We start from the raw sequence: 20,420 nt of genomic DNA, 5'->3' as shown, positions 1-20,420 counted from the left end.
ACAAGCTGAGTTCATCCTGCACTTTGAATGTGTTACTCTAGCTGCCTGTTATATGGCTTCATTCCCTTGAATGAAAATGATGGATATGCAGCATGAGTACTTCATTCTAGGTAACTTCATAATGGGGATAATTCAATTAATGTGCCACTGTTTCTAGGTTTTGAGATCTCTCTCCTCGAAGTTGCTAGAGATCAAACTTACTATCTTACCCACTCCACTCAATTTCAGGGCTGTTGACTGTTGACATATCTCATTCAACTGCAATATGTAAGGCATTGGTCATACTGCACTTGAAATGTGGTGAGCAACTTTTAGCCCCTTATCTGAGAAAGGAGGTGTTGGCATTGGAGAGGGTCCATAGGTGGATCACGAGAATGATCCCAGGATTGAAAGGGTTAATGTATGAGGAGCATTTCATGGCTCTGGACCTGTGCTCACTGGAGTTTAGAAGAATGAAGGGGTGATAGCATTGAAACTTTTTGAATATTGAAAGGCCTATATAGTGTACTTTGATAATAAATTTACTTTAAACTTTAGATAGAGTGGACGTGTAAAGGATGTTCCTATAGTGGGGAAGTCTCAGATCAAAGGGCACAGCCTCAGAATAGAGGAATGTCTTTAGAACAGAAATGAGAAGGAATTTCTTTAGCTAAAGGGTTGTGAATCTGTGGAATACACTGGCTTAACCTGTGAACATACCCAAGCACTTTCACTTTCATGCCCATGGCTAGCCCCCTCTATATCTCTACTTTTTCCTCTTCTATTTGCCATGCAAACATATGACCATAGGAAGTAGGAGCAGAATTAGGCCATTTGGCCTATCGAGTCTTCTCCGCCATTCCAACATAGCTAATTTATTATTCCTCTCAACACCATGCTCTTGCCTACTTCCCATAACATTTGATGCCCTTACCAATCAAGAACCTATCAACCTCTCCTTTAAGTATACCCTATGACTTCGCCTCTGCCATCTGTGGAAACTACCATTAGTGGAGTTGACTGTCTATACTCTGATTATCCTTCATAGGAAAAAAATTGTGCCCGCTGATTCCAGCTATCAGTTTCTTCCATTATATCAGGGATACATACTCTAGCTCCAAAAGCCACAGTACTGGAGTTAGTGCAAGGTAAGAAGTAGACAGCATCTCTCAGTGCTCACAAATTCAAATGATGCTTAACTTATAACTAAAATCCAAGCATTTCTATCACTACCTTCTTGATTTCCAAATCTAGCACTGTGGCATGTTATTTGTCAATTTTTTTTGGCTAGATATCCTCCTGTGTGACTGGGTTATCTTTTTTTTTATTGAATATGAAAAAGCAATCAGTATTTTATGATTAATTGTAAACACACACTCTTCAGTTGTTTTGAAAATGTGTTTCTAATGCATACACTTTGGATTTTACCTAGGATTTCTTTTAGAATAAAATTTCTCTTTCCATTTAGGGAAGTCTATGAGTATTACTTATTAATTAGCAGGTTATAACTAACAGTACTAAAATAATATAATGCTGATGCTGGCTACCCTGGAACAATGAATTTGAATTTAATTTGTGTCCAACTAACTCTCCAGATGTGAATGTAATTAAGCACACGGCAAGATCAGCCAAAAGTTATTCCACTGAGGAGAATTAAACATGAACTGTAAAATGAGGGAGAAATGGGGATGTGCTGCTATTGAGATTCAGGAATGAGCCAGAAATATGGTGAAGTATATAAATTGAATGTTTTTCTTGTGCACTAAATCTAAAGTATAAATTTATTAAAATGACAACAGTAAAATTGTTCATTTTATCTTCACAGAACTTTTGCTACATCAAAATAAATTTATTATCAAAGTGCTTATATATTACCTAATACTATCTTGAGATTCATTTTTGCAGGTATTTATTGGAAAATAAGAAATACAATAAAATTCATGAAAAAATTTTACATAAACAAAGACCGTCAGCCAATGTACAAAAGAAGGCAAATTGTGCAAATTCTGAGAACATGAATTGTCGAGTTCCTGCAAGAGAGTTTGTAAGTTGTAGAATCAGTTTAGAGTTGTTGTGTGAATGAAGTTATTCATGCCAGTTCAGGGGCCTGATAGTTATCGAGTAATAACTTACTGACTTGGTGGTGCATTAGCTGAACTGTTTTTTTTCCCATTACAATCATTGCAAGCACTCGCCTGTGGGAGAGGCGGCATGTGATTTAAAAAGAGTTAGGAATCTTTTGGGAATTTTAGGTGGACTGCAATCATAGCGATCTATTAGGCACACTGAAAAGCCCAATAAAAAGAATTGAGGTGTAAGTGGAGTGGCTGTTGTTGGAGCAGTCATTGTGTGAGTGGGCCAGTGTCAGTGGTCAGGCTTTGGGTTAGGAGGCTTGGGCAAGAAGAGGCAAAGGCTCTAAGTACGTTTTGAGTATGTTTTCTGTGTATTAGTACATAGCTAGTGGTGGGAGTAGATCCAGTGTTATAGGTACTTCCTTTGTGTGAGCTGTGGGAACTCTAGGAGACCTCCAGTCTCTTTGAAAACTGCATCTTCATGAGCAGCTCCTCAGAGACGGCGTTAGGAAACTGAACTGCAACTGGATGACCTTCGGCTCCATGAGGAGCTGCTAGATAGGAGTTACAGGGAGGTAGTTATCTCCCAAATTGCATGAGGCAGATAGCTAAGTGACTGTCAAGAGTGGGAAAGGAAATGGGCAGTCAATGCATAGTGGCCTTGTGGCAGTCCCCTCAATAATAAGCATATCAAATTGGATACCATTTGGGGGGGGGGGGGGAGAAGTACTTCCGGGGTAAGCGATGGGGTCTCTAGTGCTTAGTCTGGGTCTGTGGTTCAGGTGGGAAAGAGGGATACAAGGAATGCAGTAGTGATAAGGAATTCTATAGTTGGAGGAGCAGGCAGGAGATTCTAGGGATGGTATGTTGCCTCCCAGGTGCTAGGGTCAGGGATATCTCAGATTGGGCCTAAAAGGGGAGAGTAAACAGCCAAAAGTCATGGTACATATTGGTAGCCAAGACATAGGTAGGAAAATGTCATGAAGGGATAATATATTGAATTAATGAAAAAAATCTGAAAAGCAAGACCACAAGTAATCTCTGGATTGCTGACTGTGCCACATGCCATGGAGGATAAGATGATTTGGCAGATGAAAGCATGGCTGGGGAATTGGTGCCAAGGGGTAGGATTTCAGATTTCTGGATCATTGGGATCTCTTCTAGGGAAAATATGACCTGTACAAAAAGGATGGCTTACATCGAACTCGATGGGAACCAATATCCTTGTAGGCAGGATTCCTGGAGCTGTTGGGCATTTAAACTAATTTGATAGGGGGACTGGAGTGATAGGGCTAAGGATAGAGCATTTGGTACAACTAGATGCAGTGTGTAGTGAGACTGTGAGGAAGGACAAAATTGCAGTCTGGGATGAGTAGAAGTGTAATGGGGGCAAAACAATAAGGATGATGAATTCAGGACTTGAAGGTGTTATGTTTGAATGCATGAGGTATACAGAAAAGGTAGATGATCTTGTAACGTAGTCAGAGATTGGCAGCTATTGGCATTGCTGAGTCGTGTCTGAAAGAAAATCATAGTTGGGAGCTTAATATCCAAGGATACACATTGTTTTGAAATGACAGACAGATAGATAGGGGGATAGGGTGCTCTGTTGGTAAAAAATGAAATGAAATCCTTAGAAAGAGGAGACATAGGATCGAAAGGTGTAAAATCCTTGTTGGTAGAGTTAAGAAACTGCAAGGGTAAAAAGACCCTGATGGGAGATGTATGCAGACCTCCAAACAGTAGCCAGATGTGAGGTAAAAATTACAATAGGAAATAGAAAAGGCAAGTAAATGTAATGATAATCATGAGGGATTTTAATATGCAGGTAGATTGAGAAAATCAGATTGGTGTTGGATCCAAAGAGAGGGAATTTGTAGAATACCTACAGTATGGCTTTTTAGAGCCCATAAAGAAAAAGGGTAATTCAGGATTGGCTGATAGATTTGATTAGTGAGCTTGAAGTAAAGGAACCCGTAGGAGGCATTGATCATTATATGATAGAATGCACTCTGCTGTTTGAGAGGAAGAAGCTAAAATCAGATGTATCAGTCTTACAGTGGAATAAAGGGAATTACAGAGGCATGGGAGAGGAACTGACTGACGATTGGAAAGGGGCAATAGCAGGGATGACAGTAGCACAGCAATGGTTTGTGTTTCTGGAAGCAATTTGGAAAGCTCAGGATAGATACATCCCGAAGAAGAAATAGTTTGAAGGTAGGATGAGGCAACTGTGGCTGACAAGGGAAGTCAAAGATAGCAAAAAGGGTAATGAGAGGGCATGTAATATAGCAAAAAATAGTGGGAGTGTAGATGATTGGGAGGCTTCTGAGAAAACAACAGATGATGATGACGTCTGTCTGAAAGGTCAATGGACTGATACCTGCACTAGAGTTATCTCTTCAAGGCACATGCCTGGGCAGATGGTGTGGAGATCCTAGGATGCCCAGTCGTCAGGGTTCCCCTCTTGGCCTCACCAGTGTAGTCTAAAGGAAAGCAAAGCAATATGTTTGGAACCAGCTTGGCTGCAAGAGCTGCTGGAAGGATGTTCAGCGAAGTCCAGCTGCCTTAGGAGCTTCACTCCGGATTTTCTATCTGAGTTTATTCTTGTAGCCTTCATCTCTCCCAAGGCTGCCCACAAAGCAGTGGGGCTGTTTACCCATAGCTGGGGATCTTGTTCATGACTACTAGATCCTTTGTAAACGAGACACAGATGGCAACAAAAAAGCCATATGGAGAGAAAAGAAATGTGAAGGGAAGCTGGCCAATAATATAAAAGGGGATACAAAAAGTACTTTTCAGATATATAAACAGTAAAGGGAGGTGAGAGTGGCTATCGGCTGCTGCAAAATGACTGGAAAGATAGTGATGGGGAACAATGAAATGGTGGATGAACTAATAAGTATTTTACATCAGTCTTCACTGTGGAAGACACTAGCAGTATGCCAGAAATTTTATTTTTATTTTATTAACATAGTGTGGAATAGGCCCTTGTGACCTTTTGAGCCACGCCACCCAGTAAACTGAATTTTAATCCTAGCCTAAACTTGGAACAATCTTAAATGACTAATTAACCTACCAACCAGTACATTTTTTGGACTATGGGAGGAACCCAGAGCACCGGGAGGAAATTCACATGGTCATGGGCAGAACGTACAGGCAGCGATGGGGAATGAACTTTGGTCACTGGGACTGTAAAGCGCTGTGCTAATTATCACGCTACTGCCAACGTACCGTGTCAGGGCAGAGGTGAGTGTAATTACTATTACTAAGGAGAAAATGAAATGTCTGAAGGTAGATGAGTCACCTAGACCAGATGAATTACACCCCAGGTTTCTGAAAAGGTAGCTGAAGAGATCGTGGAAGCATTAGTAGTGAACTTATAAAACTCACTGGATTCTGGAATGGTTCAGGAGGACTCGAAATTGCAAATATCATTCAATTCTTTAATAAGGGAGGGAGGCAGAAGAAAGACTAGATAGCTTGACTTCAGTGGTTGGGAAATTGGAGTCCTGTGACTTGGAGCATTGTGAGCAGTTTTGAGGTGCTAACATTGGAGACGGTCCAGAGAAAGTTCACAGGAATAATTACAGGAATGAAAAGGTTAAATTATGAGGAGTGTTTGGTGGCTCTGGGTCCTCACTGGATTTTGAAACCTATTGAATATTGAAAGGTCTAGACAGAGTGAATGTGGAAAGGAGACTCTCTGAGACCTGTTACGAACCCCGTAACTGGGTCACTTAGCAGCAAAGATAGAGAGGTCCGTTGAAGTCTGATGGTACTATCTTTAACAGTATTTATTGGTAAAAATACACAAAAATAGTATCAATGCAAACATACAGATAATATACGTTGTCAATACTAAATCTAAAAGTGCGGGTATAATAATAATAAGAAATAAGCTCTATCGTTGTCTAGGGGATAATGTATTGTCCGATGGAAATATAAAAGTCACTCAGTTCATGCAGGCTGCAGCCTTTTGGTTGGAGAGAGACAGATTTTAGAAACTTGCCGGCTTTCCTTTATCCGATCTTGATCCGTATTCGTCCTTTAGCGAGGCCGTTCCGTGGAAGACTTGTCATCCGGGCAAGGATGGACACACACACAAGTCCCCACCGGTCTCATACGTTTCTCCTGGTGCGTCTCAAGGGGTTGTTCCCCAGACCCTCTTTTATCATTACTCAGATGTCAATCAGGTTGGGATGATGCAATCCCTCAACCAGCCCACTCTGGTCATTCCCCTGAGCGGCTTCAATGAATAGTACAGTACTCAATACACAATTCCGTCTCCAAGAGACAATGGCCGTTATCCGTGGCTTTGTCTTGCTGAGGCCAGGACACATTCCAAAACCTGTGTATTCTGGACGTCTCTCTCTCATTTCCTGAGTCCCAGACCCGAATTAATAGCGATCTTGCGATTCTCAAAAAGGAGGGGGCTACTTTGTACCCTTCGGCCCCTCAGAGTTGTGGCACATTCGTAACAGACCAAAGGGCATGGCCTCAGAATAGAGGGATGTCCCTTCAGAACATTGTTGAGGAGGAGTTTCTTTAGCCAGAGGGTGGTGAATTTGTGGAATTCATTTCCCCAGAAGGCTGTGGAGGTCAAGTCATTAGGTGTTATTTAAAGCAGAGGTTGAGAAGTTCTTGATTAGTAAGATGTTATACAAATCTACCCTTTTAATAATGATGAGAGAGGCACAGAGTGAACCTGTATTTACCAACAAATAACCTTTATTGTCTCAACTAAAAAACACATGGGTTCACAAACTAACTGCCTGTGTGCATACCCACTAGATTTCTCTGATCCGCCATGAAGAGAAAAGGTATTACCCGGGAAAGGAGTCTACACTGGCCATGCGTTCCTCGTGGTCCCAATTTCCACGTGTCAGTGTGGTCCTCCTCACGTGATGGTTGGTCTCTGGTTGCTGGAAAGTTATCATCATCATATAAGAGCTCCTTTCTCTTACAGTGTTCCTTATCATTTGAACTGTTGGATTTCCATCCCAAGGGCTCAAAGTCACCTGACCCACCTGGGTCACCTTCTTACTGGTTCTAGTCCAAGGCTACAACCAACATTGTTTTATGGTTCTGCCCCCCAGCCTTATGGATTTTTTTGCTTTCAACTCTGACTCATCCAAACCAGCTATACTGGGCAATTCAGACACTGAGTCTAAGGCTACGTCCACACTAGACCAGATAATTTTGAAAACTCTGGTTTTGTGTAAAAACGATAGGTGTCCACACTAAGCATTTTTGAAAATATCCCTGTCCACATTGAAACAGAGATTTCGGCGGATCTCCCACTACTGCGCATGCGCAGGATACATCTACCAAAAACAAGCGACATGTTTGGTGTCGAATCTCGCCGTGAAAGACTTGGTACGCATTTGTTCAGTTACAGACTAGAAAAACTTAAACGACGGACAGCTATTGGTTCTCACGCAGGAAGACTTAAAAATAAAAAAAAACAAATATTGAAGCGTATTGGAGGCAACCGACAGGGAGTTCAAGGACAGTATGACCCGGCTGACGACGAACATTGAAAAACTGACTAACTCTGTTGCAGTATTAAAGCCTCTTGTTAAATGTATAAAACATGTCTGCGTCGGTATTATATTTCCAGAGAAGTACTTGCATAAATAGGTAAACCACCTTCATACGAGGAAGGACAGAAAACAGGGCAAAGTGAGTATACTTATTTATTCAGTAAGTTATGGGTCAAAGTATTTAGTAAGTACATTTCTAACTCTTCTGGCTTCAGTCTCGTTGCCTTCTGTTCTGAAATCGTTAGGTTGCGTTCAAGAAAACAATGAAATGGCACGCTGCCGCCAGCATCTGTTCCAGCACGTCATGACAGCGTTTTTAGATTTCTCTGGTTACCCCGTCCACACTGCTCTGGTCAATCTGGCATTTTCAAAATTACACACCCTGGAGAGCATTTTAGAAAAGCTCAGTTTTCAGTGGACTAAAATGCCGTTTTACTGTGGACGGAGGGTCCAAACGAAGAGAAAAAGTTTCAGTTACGGATTTATCCAGTGTAGTGTGGACGTAGCCTAACGAGATTACAGATTGCTTCTTTGGTAGGTGTGGCACTTTACATAATAAATTGCTGCTCACCTGAGAATAGTCTCAGGTCTAGCAGGTCATTACCTGAAGCTCCTTGTGTCCACATTCAGGCTACGTCCACACTACACTGGATAAATCCGTAACTGAGGCTTTTTCTCGTTTTTACCCTCCGTCCACACTAAAACGGCGTTTTCGTCCCCCCGAAACCAGAGCTTTTCAGAAACGCTGTCCAGGATGTGTAATTTTCAAAATGCCGCTTGGGCAGATCAGTGTGGACGGGGTAACCGGAGAAATCTGAAAATGCTGTCAGACAGCAGCGCGCCATTTCATAGTTTTCCTGAACGCAACCCCCCATACAATCTAACAATTTCAGAACAGATGGCAACGAGACTGAAGCCAGAAGAGTTAGTAATGTACTCACCAAATACTTTGACCCTTAACTTACTGAATAAATAAATATACTCACTTGGCCCTGTTTTCTATCCTTGCTTGTATGAAGATGGTTTACCTATTTATGCAAGTACTTCTCTGACAATAGATGTGTAACAGTCTAATGTATCACTGTATGGAAATATAATACTGACGCAGACATGTTTTATACATTTAACAAGGGGCTTTATTACTGCAACAGAGTTAGTCAGTTTTTCAATGTTCGTCGTCAGCCAGTTCATACTGTCCATGAACTCCATGTCGGTTGCCTCCATACGCTCCAGTATTTATTTTTATTTTACTTTTAAGTCCTCCTGTGCGGGAGCCAACAGCTGCCCGTCGTTTTAAGTTTTTCTAGTCTGTAACTGAACAAACGCGCACCAAGTCTTTCACGGCGAGATCCAACACCAAACATGTCGCTTGTTTTCGGTAGATGTGTCCTGCGCATGCGCAGTAGGAGGAGATTCACTGAAATATCCGTTTCAATGTGGACAGAGTTATTTTTTAAAATGCCTAGTGTGGATGCCTATCATTCAATTATTCTGATTAGATTATCCCAGAGTAAGAATCAATTCAGAGTCCACAAAATGCGGGGGAAACAAAGACAATTAGTTTGTCTGCTTCCCCGTCCTTGATTCATTTGAGTCATTAATTTGTAGACTAGTTTCTTCTGGCCAACAAAGTGCATCAAAGGTTATGGGGAGAAGGCAGGAGAATGGGGCTGATAGTGAAAATGAATCAGCCTTGCTCCATTGGCAGTGCACGCTCAATGGATAAAATGGACTAATTCTGCTTCTATGTCTTACGGTCTATTTATGTTGAAGTCCTACAGGTTCTTCTCATTTACTGTAAGTACACATTAGATTCTGTGATAGGGCCACCAAAGCACAAAATATTGAATACACTAAGTAGGCCAGGTTGCTTTTGTCAACAACAAGAGTTAATATTTTCCATAGAAGACCTATCATCAGAACCAAGAAAGAAACAAAGCAGCTTTAAGTTGCAGAGAAGGTGGAGGCAGGATGATGGATAGACAATGGGAGTATCTCTGTTAGGGTGAGAACAAGATTATCAAGGTGACTGCAATATCTACAGTGCTGTCTGTTTGATAGATTGCTGAGGGCTGTTGCAAAAAGTCATGCAAGTGTGTTACTGAATGCAAAACCAGAAGAATACTGGAAAGTTCTAGTATTGTGGCGGGAGGGAAAAACCCAAGTTGATATTACTGATGTATAATCTTGAGTAACATGGAAACATAGAAAACCTACAGCACAATACAGAACTTTTGGCCCACAAAGCTGTGTCGAACACGTCCTTACCTTAGAACTACCTAGGCTTACTCAGAGCCCTTACCCTAAGCTCCATGTACCTATCCAGGAGTCTCTTAAAAGACCCTATTGTAGGGTCTGACCAGAGTCCTATATAGCTGCAACATTACCTCTCGGCTCTTAAACTCAATCCCGTGGTTGATGAAGGCCCACGCACCGTATGCCTTCTTAACCACAGAGTCAAGCTGCATGGCAGCTTTGAGTGTTCTATGGACTCAAACCCCAAGATCCCTCTGATCCTCCACACTGCCAAGAGTCTTACCATTAATACTATATTCTGCCATCATATTTGACCTACCAAAATGAACCACCTTACACTTACCTGGGTTGAACTCCATCTGCCACTTCTCAGCGCAGTTTTGCATCCTTTCAATATCCTGCTGTAACCTGTGACAGCCCTCCACACTATCCACAACACCCCCAACCTTTGTATTATCGGCAAAATTTACTACCCCATCCCCCCACTTCTTCACCCAGGTCATTTATAAAAATCACAGAGTAGGGGGTCCCAGAACAGATCCCTGAGGTACACCACTGGTCACCGACCACCATGCAGAATATGACCCATCTACAACCACTCTTTGCCTTATGTGGGCAAGCCAGTTCTGGATCCACAAAGCAATGTCCCCTCGGATCCCATGCCTCCTTACTTTCTCAATAAGCCTTGCATGGGGTACCTTGTCAAATGCCTTGTTGAAATCCATATACACTACATCTGCGGCTCTACCTTCATCAATGTGTTTAGTCACATCCTCAAAAAATTAAATCAGGGTCGTAAGGCATGCTGACTATTCCTAATCATATTATGCCTCTCCTAATGTTCATAAATCCTGCCTCTCAGGATCTTCTCTACCAACTTACCAACCACTGAAGTAAGACTCACTGGTCTATAATTTCTTGGGCTATTTCTATTCCCTTTCTTGAATAAGGGAACAACATCTGCAACATCTGCTTAAAACTGATGAATTTGATACCAACACCCAAAGGTTGACATGATGATGTTATGCCTTATTGGAACAGCACTGAAGGCCACATAATAGGATCAGACCAGTGGAGATATAATGACAGATTTTAGGTAGACTGAGCCCATATTTGAATTTCATTTTCTGTGATAATATGTTGTTTATAACATTTATGGGTTAATACAGCATGTTGTTCCAGTAATTTGTAGGTAAATCAATCACATCATTTGAATGTTGAGTTTTGTGTTTGACTAGAGGAATTTGGGGGGAAAATATTTGTTTCAACTATGTGTTAAGAAGGACGATGACTTTTTCACTGCTATTTTGTAAACACATAATGAAGTTGAAATTCATTAGGATAGCACAGTGTTTCCCAACCTTTTTTAGCCCGAGGCCCTCCCCCAAAGCATCTTCATACTTGCCAATGCCCCGCTCAGGCACAATATATTTTCCGGCACTTCCCCATAGTGTAAGAACATGTCTACCATATGCTAACATGAGAAAAGTGATTCTGCTTTAAAATTTTATTTCTTCAAACCTAGCTTACACAGTACCAGTGCGCTGTACAGCAGCTTCGATATCAATGTTATCCTTGAGCTTGATGGTTTTTAGCAAGAGTTGAAACACCTGCTTCAATTGTGACAGCAAAAGCCTGTAATTCCCCATGCGTAACAATGTCCAAGCGATTTCTGTCTTTTTGTGAGAATGTGGTTCACTGCACTGAAGCCTCTTTCTGTAAGGTAGGAGGATGGAAATGCAATAAAGAGCAGTTTGGCTCTTCTCCAAAGATCAGGAAACTTCGTATGACAGTGTTGCCACGTACCACAAAAGCCGATATATTTGCTTTCTCATCATTCTGAATTTTGGTCCTTTCTTCTCGCAAGCTCTCTTCCTGTTCTTCCATCTTGCAAAGAAATAGGTTAATTAGTCAGTCCAAAATTTCTAGATTGAAATCCTTGAATCGATTCTGACAATTCTTCAGTGACTGCAGGTGTAAGCAGTACTCTTGCAAATCACCATCTGTGAAAGACAGTGCCATACTTTCCATGCAGGGAACCTGTAAGAACATTCTTCTCCCAGTGTTTTGCTATATGTTTCCAATTTTCCAATACAAGTGGACATTGCACTTTTTACCTGGGTTAGATTGAAATTCTCACCCTGCAGTTTCATATTTAGAATTTTTTTTTGTCACACAGATTGGCTAGGTATATCGCGTCTCCAAGTAGAAGTTCAGTCTTGTTTCCCAAACTCTTGTCAGCTTTTCATAAATGCCACTAAACCTGCAAGGCAGCCTGTCATATGTGGTGCTCTCATTTATTGCACAAGAAATCATGTTCCTAATCAAAATACTTTTATCCTCAATGTACATTTTGAGCTCATCAAAGATTGATTCCCCATTTATATTTTTTAACTTTTTACATAAGAGAAGTTCTTCATAAAATTTTCCATTTTTGATAAACCATACATATGCCATTAGCAATGCCTCGTTGTCTCGCACAGTCGACTCATCCAGTTGTATCCCAAATTCTATCTTTTGTAGCTCTGTGCATAGTTGATATTCAATGTCTTCACTCATTTTATCAATAAGACTAGCTGCAGAGTTATTACTCAGAGGAATTGATTTTAAAATACTGGTATCTATTTTGAAAACAGTGGTGAGCACTATTGATACAGCAAATGTTATTAATATTTCACCAATTATATGAGATTTTCCACACTTTGTTATCATTTTGGAAATGTTATAAGAAGCAATGAGACCGCTACCAAGGTCATTTTTAGCTTTCTTGGCAAATGACTCAAGTGCGCTACGCTTTTCAAATGCTTCTTTCTTCTTCTGGAACTGAGTAGCCTTTTCAGGGTGTCTTTTACAGAAGTGTTCCTGGAATCTTCATGGTTTTATGGCTTCATTAGACAGTACAGTATTACAAATGAGACACATGGGGTATCGCTGATCTGACAGGAATGGAACAAAACATACTCCAGGATGTAGTTTCTGTTTCTTAGCAGGATTAGAATTCAAGGCTTCCCCACCTTCAGACTTATACAGATCACACTGTACATATTTATCCATCATAATGGAGCTAAATTAAAATAAAAAATTAACACGAACCGGGAATGCCTATTGGATGTTGACGATGGCAGCGAGTTGACACAGATGGAATGATGGTAGCAGCACGCAAAGGAACAGCAAGGCGAAGATGAAGATGATCATAACAGTGAAAATTATACTGACAAGGGTTCAGATTGGAATCTGAATGTTAGTTGGAATAGAACTGGTATTTAGCAAGTTACTTTCATACTATTGTAGTTTGCGCAATCGACCAATCTCATAAGGTCCCATAATGCCCACAGATGGTTCTTGACTGCATATTTGAAGCCGAGGTTGGTTTGAACACCTCAAGAGGAATCCTAGGGGGTCAGCATGTTCGCTGATTAGCTCTATTTCACTATTTGGTTCCAGCCGGTGGTGTATCGTTGCGTGACCTGTTTCTCATAGATCTGTAGAGAAAGTCGAGAGGGTGTGTTGACTTACCAACTGTTAAATTGCATGAACTCGTTCCATGCTGTGAGTCAGGGGAACTGTTGGGCACCCTGGTTGCTAATTTATGCATCCCCAATAATGTCTGCTTGGTTGATAAGCTCAGATGAGATTACCGAGTTTCAGATGCATTGTAATGATGAATGCTCACCTTCTGCAGGGCAGTGGTTCTTTCTGTGTTCCGATGCCTCATTCTGGTTTTTTTTGGAAGTGCCTGCTCTACTAATGGTTGGTCAGGTCTCACGTATCAAGTTAGGGTGTCGCTTACCCCCCCTCCCCACAAAGAATCCGACAACTTCTGCTTCCTCTAACGCCACTTTAGAACACATGGCCACCCCCACTGGGTTAACATTATATATCTTTGGTAATGTAGCATATTATGTTAAATATTATCCAGCTCTATCGTGGGCACTAGCCTCAAAAAGGTAGCATCCTTCATTAACGACCCCTGTCGCCATCAAGAAGAAGGTACACGAGCCTGAAGACACACACTCAATGTTTCAGGAACAGTTTCTTCCCCACTGCCATTAGATTTCTGATTGGCAATGAACCCATGTACACTACCTCACTTTTTTTGCATTACTAATTTAATTTAATATATATAAAATTTTATAAAATATAAAATTTCTTTATAGTTTTTTATTGTGTGTTGCAATGTACTTCCGCTGCCAAACAACATACAGTATTTCACAATGATGACAGTGGTACTAAGCCTGATTTGGATTCTAATATTCTGTTACATGGGGCAGCAGAGTAGCATAAGGTTTGCATAACATTATTACAACGACAGTGACAGTGGAAGATTGGCATTCAATTCCCGCTACTGTCTATAAGGAGTTTGTTTGTTCTCCTTGTGACCATCTGGGTTTCTTCTGGATGCTCTGGTTTCCTCTCACATTCCAAAAGACATATGGGTTAGGGTTATTGGGTTCTGGGCATACTATGTTGGCACCAGAATTGTGGTGACACTAAAGAGCTGCCTTCAGTATACCTTTGGGCTGTATTGGATGTTGACACAAATGATGTACATGTGACAAATAAAAGTCCTGCCAAAAGTCCTGCACAGAACGTCGACTGTACTTTTTTCCATAGATGATGCCTGGCCTGCCGAGTTCCTCCAGCTATTTGTTGTGTTGCTAATCCTTAAATCATTTTTCTAGACTGAAGAGATGCTTCTCAGTTCAAGAAACAGTTCCAGGCTTATTGGTCCCACCTTTTAATGATGGCATTGCCACAGTACTGACTCTGCAAAGTTTTTCCTATCAATAAATTGGTTGGTTAGGGACTGAGGTGCTAAGCATACAGGTATGCGTCACTTAACGTCCACGATAAGTTCTGTGAAATCAGAAGTTATGTGATTTGGACGTTGTGCGAACACCGTATTATATACTTAGCAATTTCTCCATATCTGATATAGGTCCCTCTCACATTTTTGTGAGCCTTGTGGTTTTCAGTGAAGCCGATCATTTAACAGCTTTGAGAATTTTTTCTTTGTTTCTCAGGATTGTCATGACTGTCGAGTGCGACATGCCTAAATCCCGAGCAATAGCATTTACTGGTTTTCCACCTTCATATTGTTTAATAACCTTTTGTTTCACTTCCAAATCAATACTTTTCCTTTGCCTCTTGCTGCTGCTATCATTAAGAGTGGTTTTGCTGCGTTTGGAAGCCATGATTCACTTTACGGTAATATTTTCGAAGAAAATTAAACAGATAACACTATTACACTCAAGAGACGCGTGATACACGAGTTTGGTTACAGCTGCTATGTCACGTTCTCCAATCAGGTCTATGGACGTGTATGCGATCGGACGTTGTCCAAGTGGACATTAAGCGGCCCACACCTGTAATCCCCAAAAAATTATATAATATCTAATATTGTGTTTGCAGCACACTTTAACAAATTTATACATCCCAGAGCTCTTCACGAATGGTGATTAAGAATAGATTCTCAATGCTGGATGAAGGTCATATATCCTAATGATGGTTCAGGAGGTGGGACAGAGTACCTTCATCCAAGCACCCCAGTGTGAATATCTCAGAAAATACCTTCACAACAACTGCATGGCAAATGAAGAATTTTTGAGATAAAGATGTTATAAAAGCCAGAGGCAACAACTTCATAAAAATTGTGATAGTCCTGATACAGTCATAGGATAATTATTTTAAAAGGGATGGAGAAGAGAAGAAATGACTTACAAGATTCAAGGAGAATAAAGATCAGAGCTGCTGGAAGCAAAGCATACCCTTTGCTTCCATGAATAGACATGCAATCAATAGCCATTTTATTAGTACACCTGCTCGTTAATGGAAATATCTAATCAGTCAATCAACAGGGCAGCAACTCAAACCATAAAAGCACGCAGACATGGTCCAGAGGATCAGTTGTTGTTCAGATCAAACATCAGAATAGAGAAGAAATGTGATCTAAAGGACTTTGACCATGGAATGATTGTTGGTGCCAAACTAACAATCTGGGTATCTCAGAATCTGCTGATTTGGGATTTCCAGAGCTTACAGAGAACAGTGTAGGAAACAGAAAACATCCAGTGAGTGGCAGTTCTATGGACAAAAACACCTTGTTAATGAGAGACGTCAGGGGAGACTGTCCAGACTGGTTTCAAGCTGACAAGAAGGCAACGGTAACTCAATGAGTTACAACAGTGGTGTAACGAAAGTCAACTCTGAATACACAGTGGATGGCTACAGCAACAGCACAAGACCACACTAGATTCCACTCTTGTACTTAATAACATGGCCACTGAATGTATAACTTGGGATAGAAGGGAGAGAGAACAAAGGCATTATCCAAAGCAAGCAAGTTAACCCTTTTGTAATAAGGAGGAAGAAAGATTTTGGATCATAATTAACAAATAAGCTTAGTGCAGCCATGTCACCTTTGCTTTCAGACAAAAGTAGCATTTCTTTTTACTAATAAGGTACTGATTGAACAAATAAGGGATATTTGCCTTATAATATTCTGTATGCATCCTTGAGTACATTTATTAACTAAGTGATGGCTGTCATCCAAGAAACGAGCTGCAAAGCTTATTTTTATATTCCTAATTCTCTTAAGAGAAACTAGAGTGAAATTACTATTGGACAACTGTGGCACTAATAAAACTTTAGGTGATGGAGGAGAAATCACCCGGATTATGATATTCAAACTAAATTTTAGGTAGTAACAGAATAAGACTAAATTTAAAATCAAAAATTGTTAGTGCTTGCAGCTAATTTACAGACATGCCAAATTTTGAGATCTGGAGACTTATCAGAGTTTTACACTGACAGGTCAATCAAAGATATGGCACTGCTGTGACAGGTTAATTTGCCTTGGTTTCATAAAGTTCCTTGATTTTTTAAACCTTCTTAGAATGTAAATGTATCTAACCTTTTGAATGTATGAGACACAATGAATCGTGGTCACTACAATATGAGCAATCCTCCTTAGCATGTAATAGGAAGATGTTCCTCTGTCAGCAGGAGTGTCCTTCTGCACTCCTTTTGACCAGAAATGTTTATCTATTCCACAGTGGACAGATAATCAGGTCAAGTCAAGTCACTTTTATTGTCATTTCGACCATAACTGCTGGTACAGTACATAGTAAAAATGAGACAACGTTTTTCAGGACCATGGTGTTACATGACACAGTACAAAAAAACTAGACTGAACTAAGTAATAAAAAAAAAACACAGAGAAAGCTAGACTAAACTACAGACCTACACAGGACTGCATAAAGTACACAAAAAAAGTGCAGGCATTTACAATAAATAATAAACAGGACAGTAGGGCAAGGTGTCAGTCCAGGCTTCGGGTATTGAGAAGTCTGATAGCTTGGGGGAAGAAACTGTTACATAGCCTGGTTGTGAGAGCCCAAATGCTTCGGAGCCTTTTCCCAGACGGCAGGAGGGAGCAGAGATTGTATGAGGGGTGCATGGGGTCCTTCATAATGCTGTTTCCTTTGCGGATGCAGCGTGTAGTGTAAATGTCTGTGATGGCAGGAAGAGAGACCCCAATGATCTTCTCAGCTGACCTCACTATCCGCTGCAGTGTCTTGCGATCCAAGATGGTGCAATTTCCGAACCAGGTAGTGTTGCAGCTGTACAGGATGCTCTCAAGCACCCCCCTGAAAATATGATGAACTTTTGGCAGCAAATAGATTTTTTTTAGTTATTACGTTGTTCCTGTATTATCATGCAATTATGCAGCATTAGCCGCAGTCACTGGTAGAACTCTAGTTTTGCATCAGAAGCACTTATTTGGAACTATTAGTTGTACACCCAGCCATTGCCATTGTTAGACTGATGAAAAATCTGCTGGAAGAGCTCTACAATGCTACAAATAAGTATCTTCAGATTGAGAATCATCCTCTCCCTTCCTTTTCAGTCCTGAGGAAGGGTCTCCACACAAAATATCAACTGTTTATTCATTACCATGAATGTTGCCTGACCTGCTGAGTTCTCTAGCATTTTTTATATGTTGTTTTGAATTTCCAGCATCTGCAGAATTTCTTCTGTTTGACATTGTCCTAATTCAGATACAATTATGCTTTACTTTTAGTTATTCAAACGTCATAATCCCAGTACAAACGAGGAGCTTGAGATGATGGAGAACCTGTTCGATAGTCTTTGCTCGTGCTTGATGTTGAGCTCCAATAGGGATCGTTTCCTGAAGGGGGAAGGGCTCCAGCTTATGAACTTAATGCTCAGGTAATGAAACTTTAAACACTTCCATCTGCAGTAAAAAAAAAGTCTAGTATCTGGGCTTACACAGAAGTGATTCTTGATGCGGTTTCAGCAATATTTAGGTAGAATAATTATATACTAATATTGATTGATTTTGAATTTTCCTGTTATTCCTAATATCAGAACTTCTGCTTGAAACCCAAATGTGGGCACAAGAGATTCTGCAATAGTTAGAAACCCAAAGTAACACATACAGAATGCTGGACGAACTCAGCAGATTAGGCAGCAACTTTGCAAAGGGAAAAAAACAAGACAATGTTAGAACTGAGACCCTTCATCAAGACCCAAATATAGGGTTGATTAGCTTCGTGCTTGAATCACTCATTAGGTCAGGCAGCATTTGTAGATAAAGAAGGAGAGTTCAAGTTCAAAGTAAGGGTAATATCAAAGTGTGTATATGTTACCATATACTACTTTAAGGTTCTTTCTCTTACAGATATTTACAGGAAAAATGAAATGCAGTATAATTTGACAACAAGCTGTACATAGACAAATGGAGACTAACAAAAAACCAATATGTAAAAGAAGACAAACTACAAATCAAAATAAGATCATAAAACATAGGAGCAGAATTAGGCCATTTGGCCCATCAAGTTTGCTCTGTCATTCCATCATGGCTGATCTATTATCCCTCTCAGCTGCATTCTCCTGCTTTCTCCCCATAACTTATGACACCCTGATTAATCAAAAACCTATCAGTCTGCACCTTAAATATACCCAATGACTTGGCCTTCACAGACGTCTGTGGCAATGAATTCCACAGATTCATCACCCTCTGGCTGAAGAAATTTTTCCTCATGTCCATTCTAAGTAGATATGCCTCTAGGTACAGAGGGGATGTCAGGGGTGTTTTTCACACAGAGGTGTGAAAATGCACTGCCAGTGATGGTGGTGGAGGTGGATACAATAGGGTCTTTTAAGAGACTCTTGGATAGGTACATAGAGCTTAGGAAAATAGAGGGCTATGCGGTAGGTTAACTAGACAGCTTCTTGAGTAGGTTACATTGTTGACACAACACTGTGGGCCGAAGGCCTGTAATGTGCTGTAGATTTCTATATTTCATTATTCTGAGTCTGTATACTCATAGCGCATTGTAAGAAACATTTTCTCCACATCCTCTATCAAGGCCTCTCAATATCTAATAGATTTCAATAAGATCTCAAGTCAACTCAAGTCACTTTTTATTGTCATTTCGACCATAACTGTTGGTACAGTACACAGTAAAAACGAGACATTTTTCAGGACCATGGTGCTACATGAAACAGTACAAAAACTACACTGAACTACGTGAAAACAACACAGAAAAAAACTACACTAGACTACAGACCTCCTCAGGACTGCATAAAGTGCGCAAAATAGTGCAGGCATTACAATAAATAATAAACAAGACAATAGGCACAAAAGTGGGCAGTGAGTTGGTGTCAGTCCAGGCTCCAGGCATTGAGGAGTCTGATGGCTTGAGAGAAGAAACTGTTCCAATAGTATGGTCGTGAGAGCCCGAATGCTTCTTTGCCTTTTCCCAGATGGCAGGAGGGAGAAGAGTTTGTATGAGGTGTGAGTGGGGTCCTTCATAATACTGTTTGCTTTGCGGATGCAGCGTGTAGTGTAAATGTCCGTGATGGCGGGAAGATAGACCCCGATGATCTTCTCAGCTGACCTCACTATCTGCTGCAGGGTCTTGCGATCCGAAATGGTGCAATTTCTGAACCAGGCAGTGATGCAGCTGCTCAGGATGCTCTCAATACAACCTCTGTAGAATGTAATGAGGAGGGGGGATGGGAGATGGACGTTCCTCAGGCTTTGCAGAAAGTAGAGATGCTGCTGGGCTTTCTTTGCTACGGAGCTGGTGTTGAGGCACCAGGTGAGATTCTCTGCTGGGTGAACACCAAGAAATTTGGTGCTCTTAACGATCTTGGTTCTCCTCCTCATCCTTCTGAACTTCAGTGAGTACAGGCCCAGAGCCATCAAATGCTCCTCATATGTTAACCCTTTCATTTGAGAGATTATTCTCCTGAACCTCATCTGGACCCTCTCCAATGAATCTCTTTTCTTAGGTACGATGCCCAAAGCCGCTTATAGCCTTCATATTTCATCTCTTCTCTCTTTATGGTCTTTTTAGTTGCCATCTGTTGGTTTTTAAAATCTTTTCAATCCTCTAGCTTCCTACTAATTTTTGTTTTATTATAAGCCCTTGCTTTTGCTTTTATGCTGTTTTTGATTTTCCTTTTCAGCCACGGTTGACTCATCCTCCCTTTAGAATACTTCTTCATCTTTCGGATGTTTTTCTTCCCGCACCTT

At 40.8% G+C, this 20,420-nt stretch overlaps 1 protein-coding gene across 1 annotated transcript in view; it reads left to right on the top strand.

Annotated features, from left to right (window-relative positions):
* ctnnbl1 (catenin, beta like 1) overlaps nucleotides 1-20,420 on the top strand; it is a 303,435-nt gene that overhangs the window by 164,336 nt on the left and 118,679 nt on the right. The window contains exon 10 of the mRNA XM_073061344.1: nucleotides 17,937-18,085. Coding sequence (XP_072917445.1) covers nucleotides 17,937-18,085 — 149 coding nt within the window. The remainder of the gene's footprint in view (nucleotides 1-17,936; nucleotides 18,086-20,420) is intronic.

The sequence above is a fragment of the Hemitrygon akajei genome, chromosome 11 (genome assembly GCF_048418815.1).
Source record: "Hemitrygon akajei chromosome 11, sHemAka1.3, whole genome shotgun sequence".
Classification (NCBI taxonomy): Eukaryota; Metazoa; Chordata; class Chondrichthyes; order Myliobatiformes; family Dasyatidae; genus Hemitrygon; species Hemitrygon akajei.
This window is presented reverse-complemented; position numbering and strand designations above follow the sequence as displayed.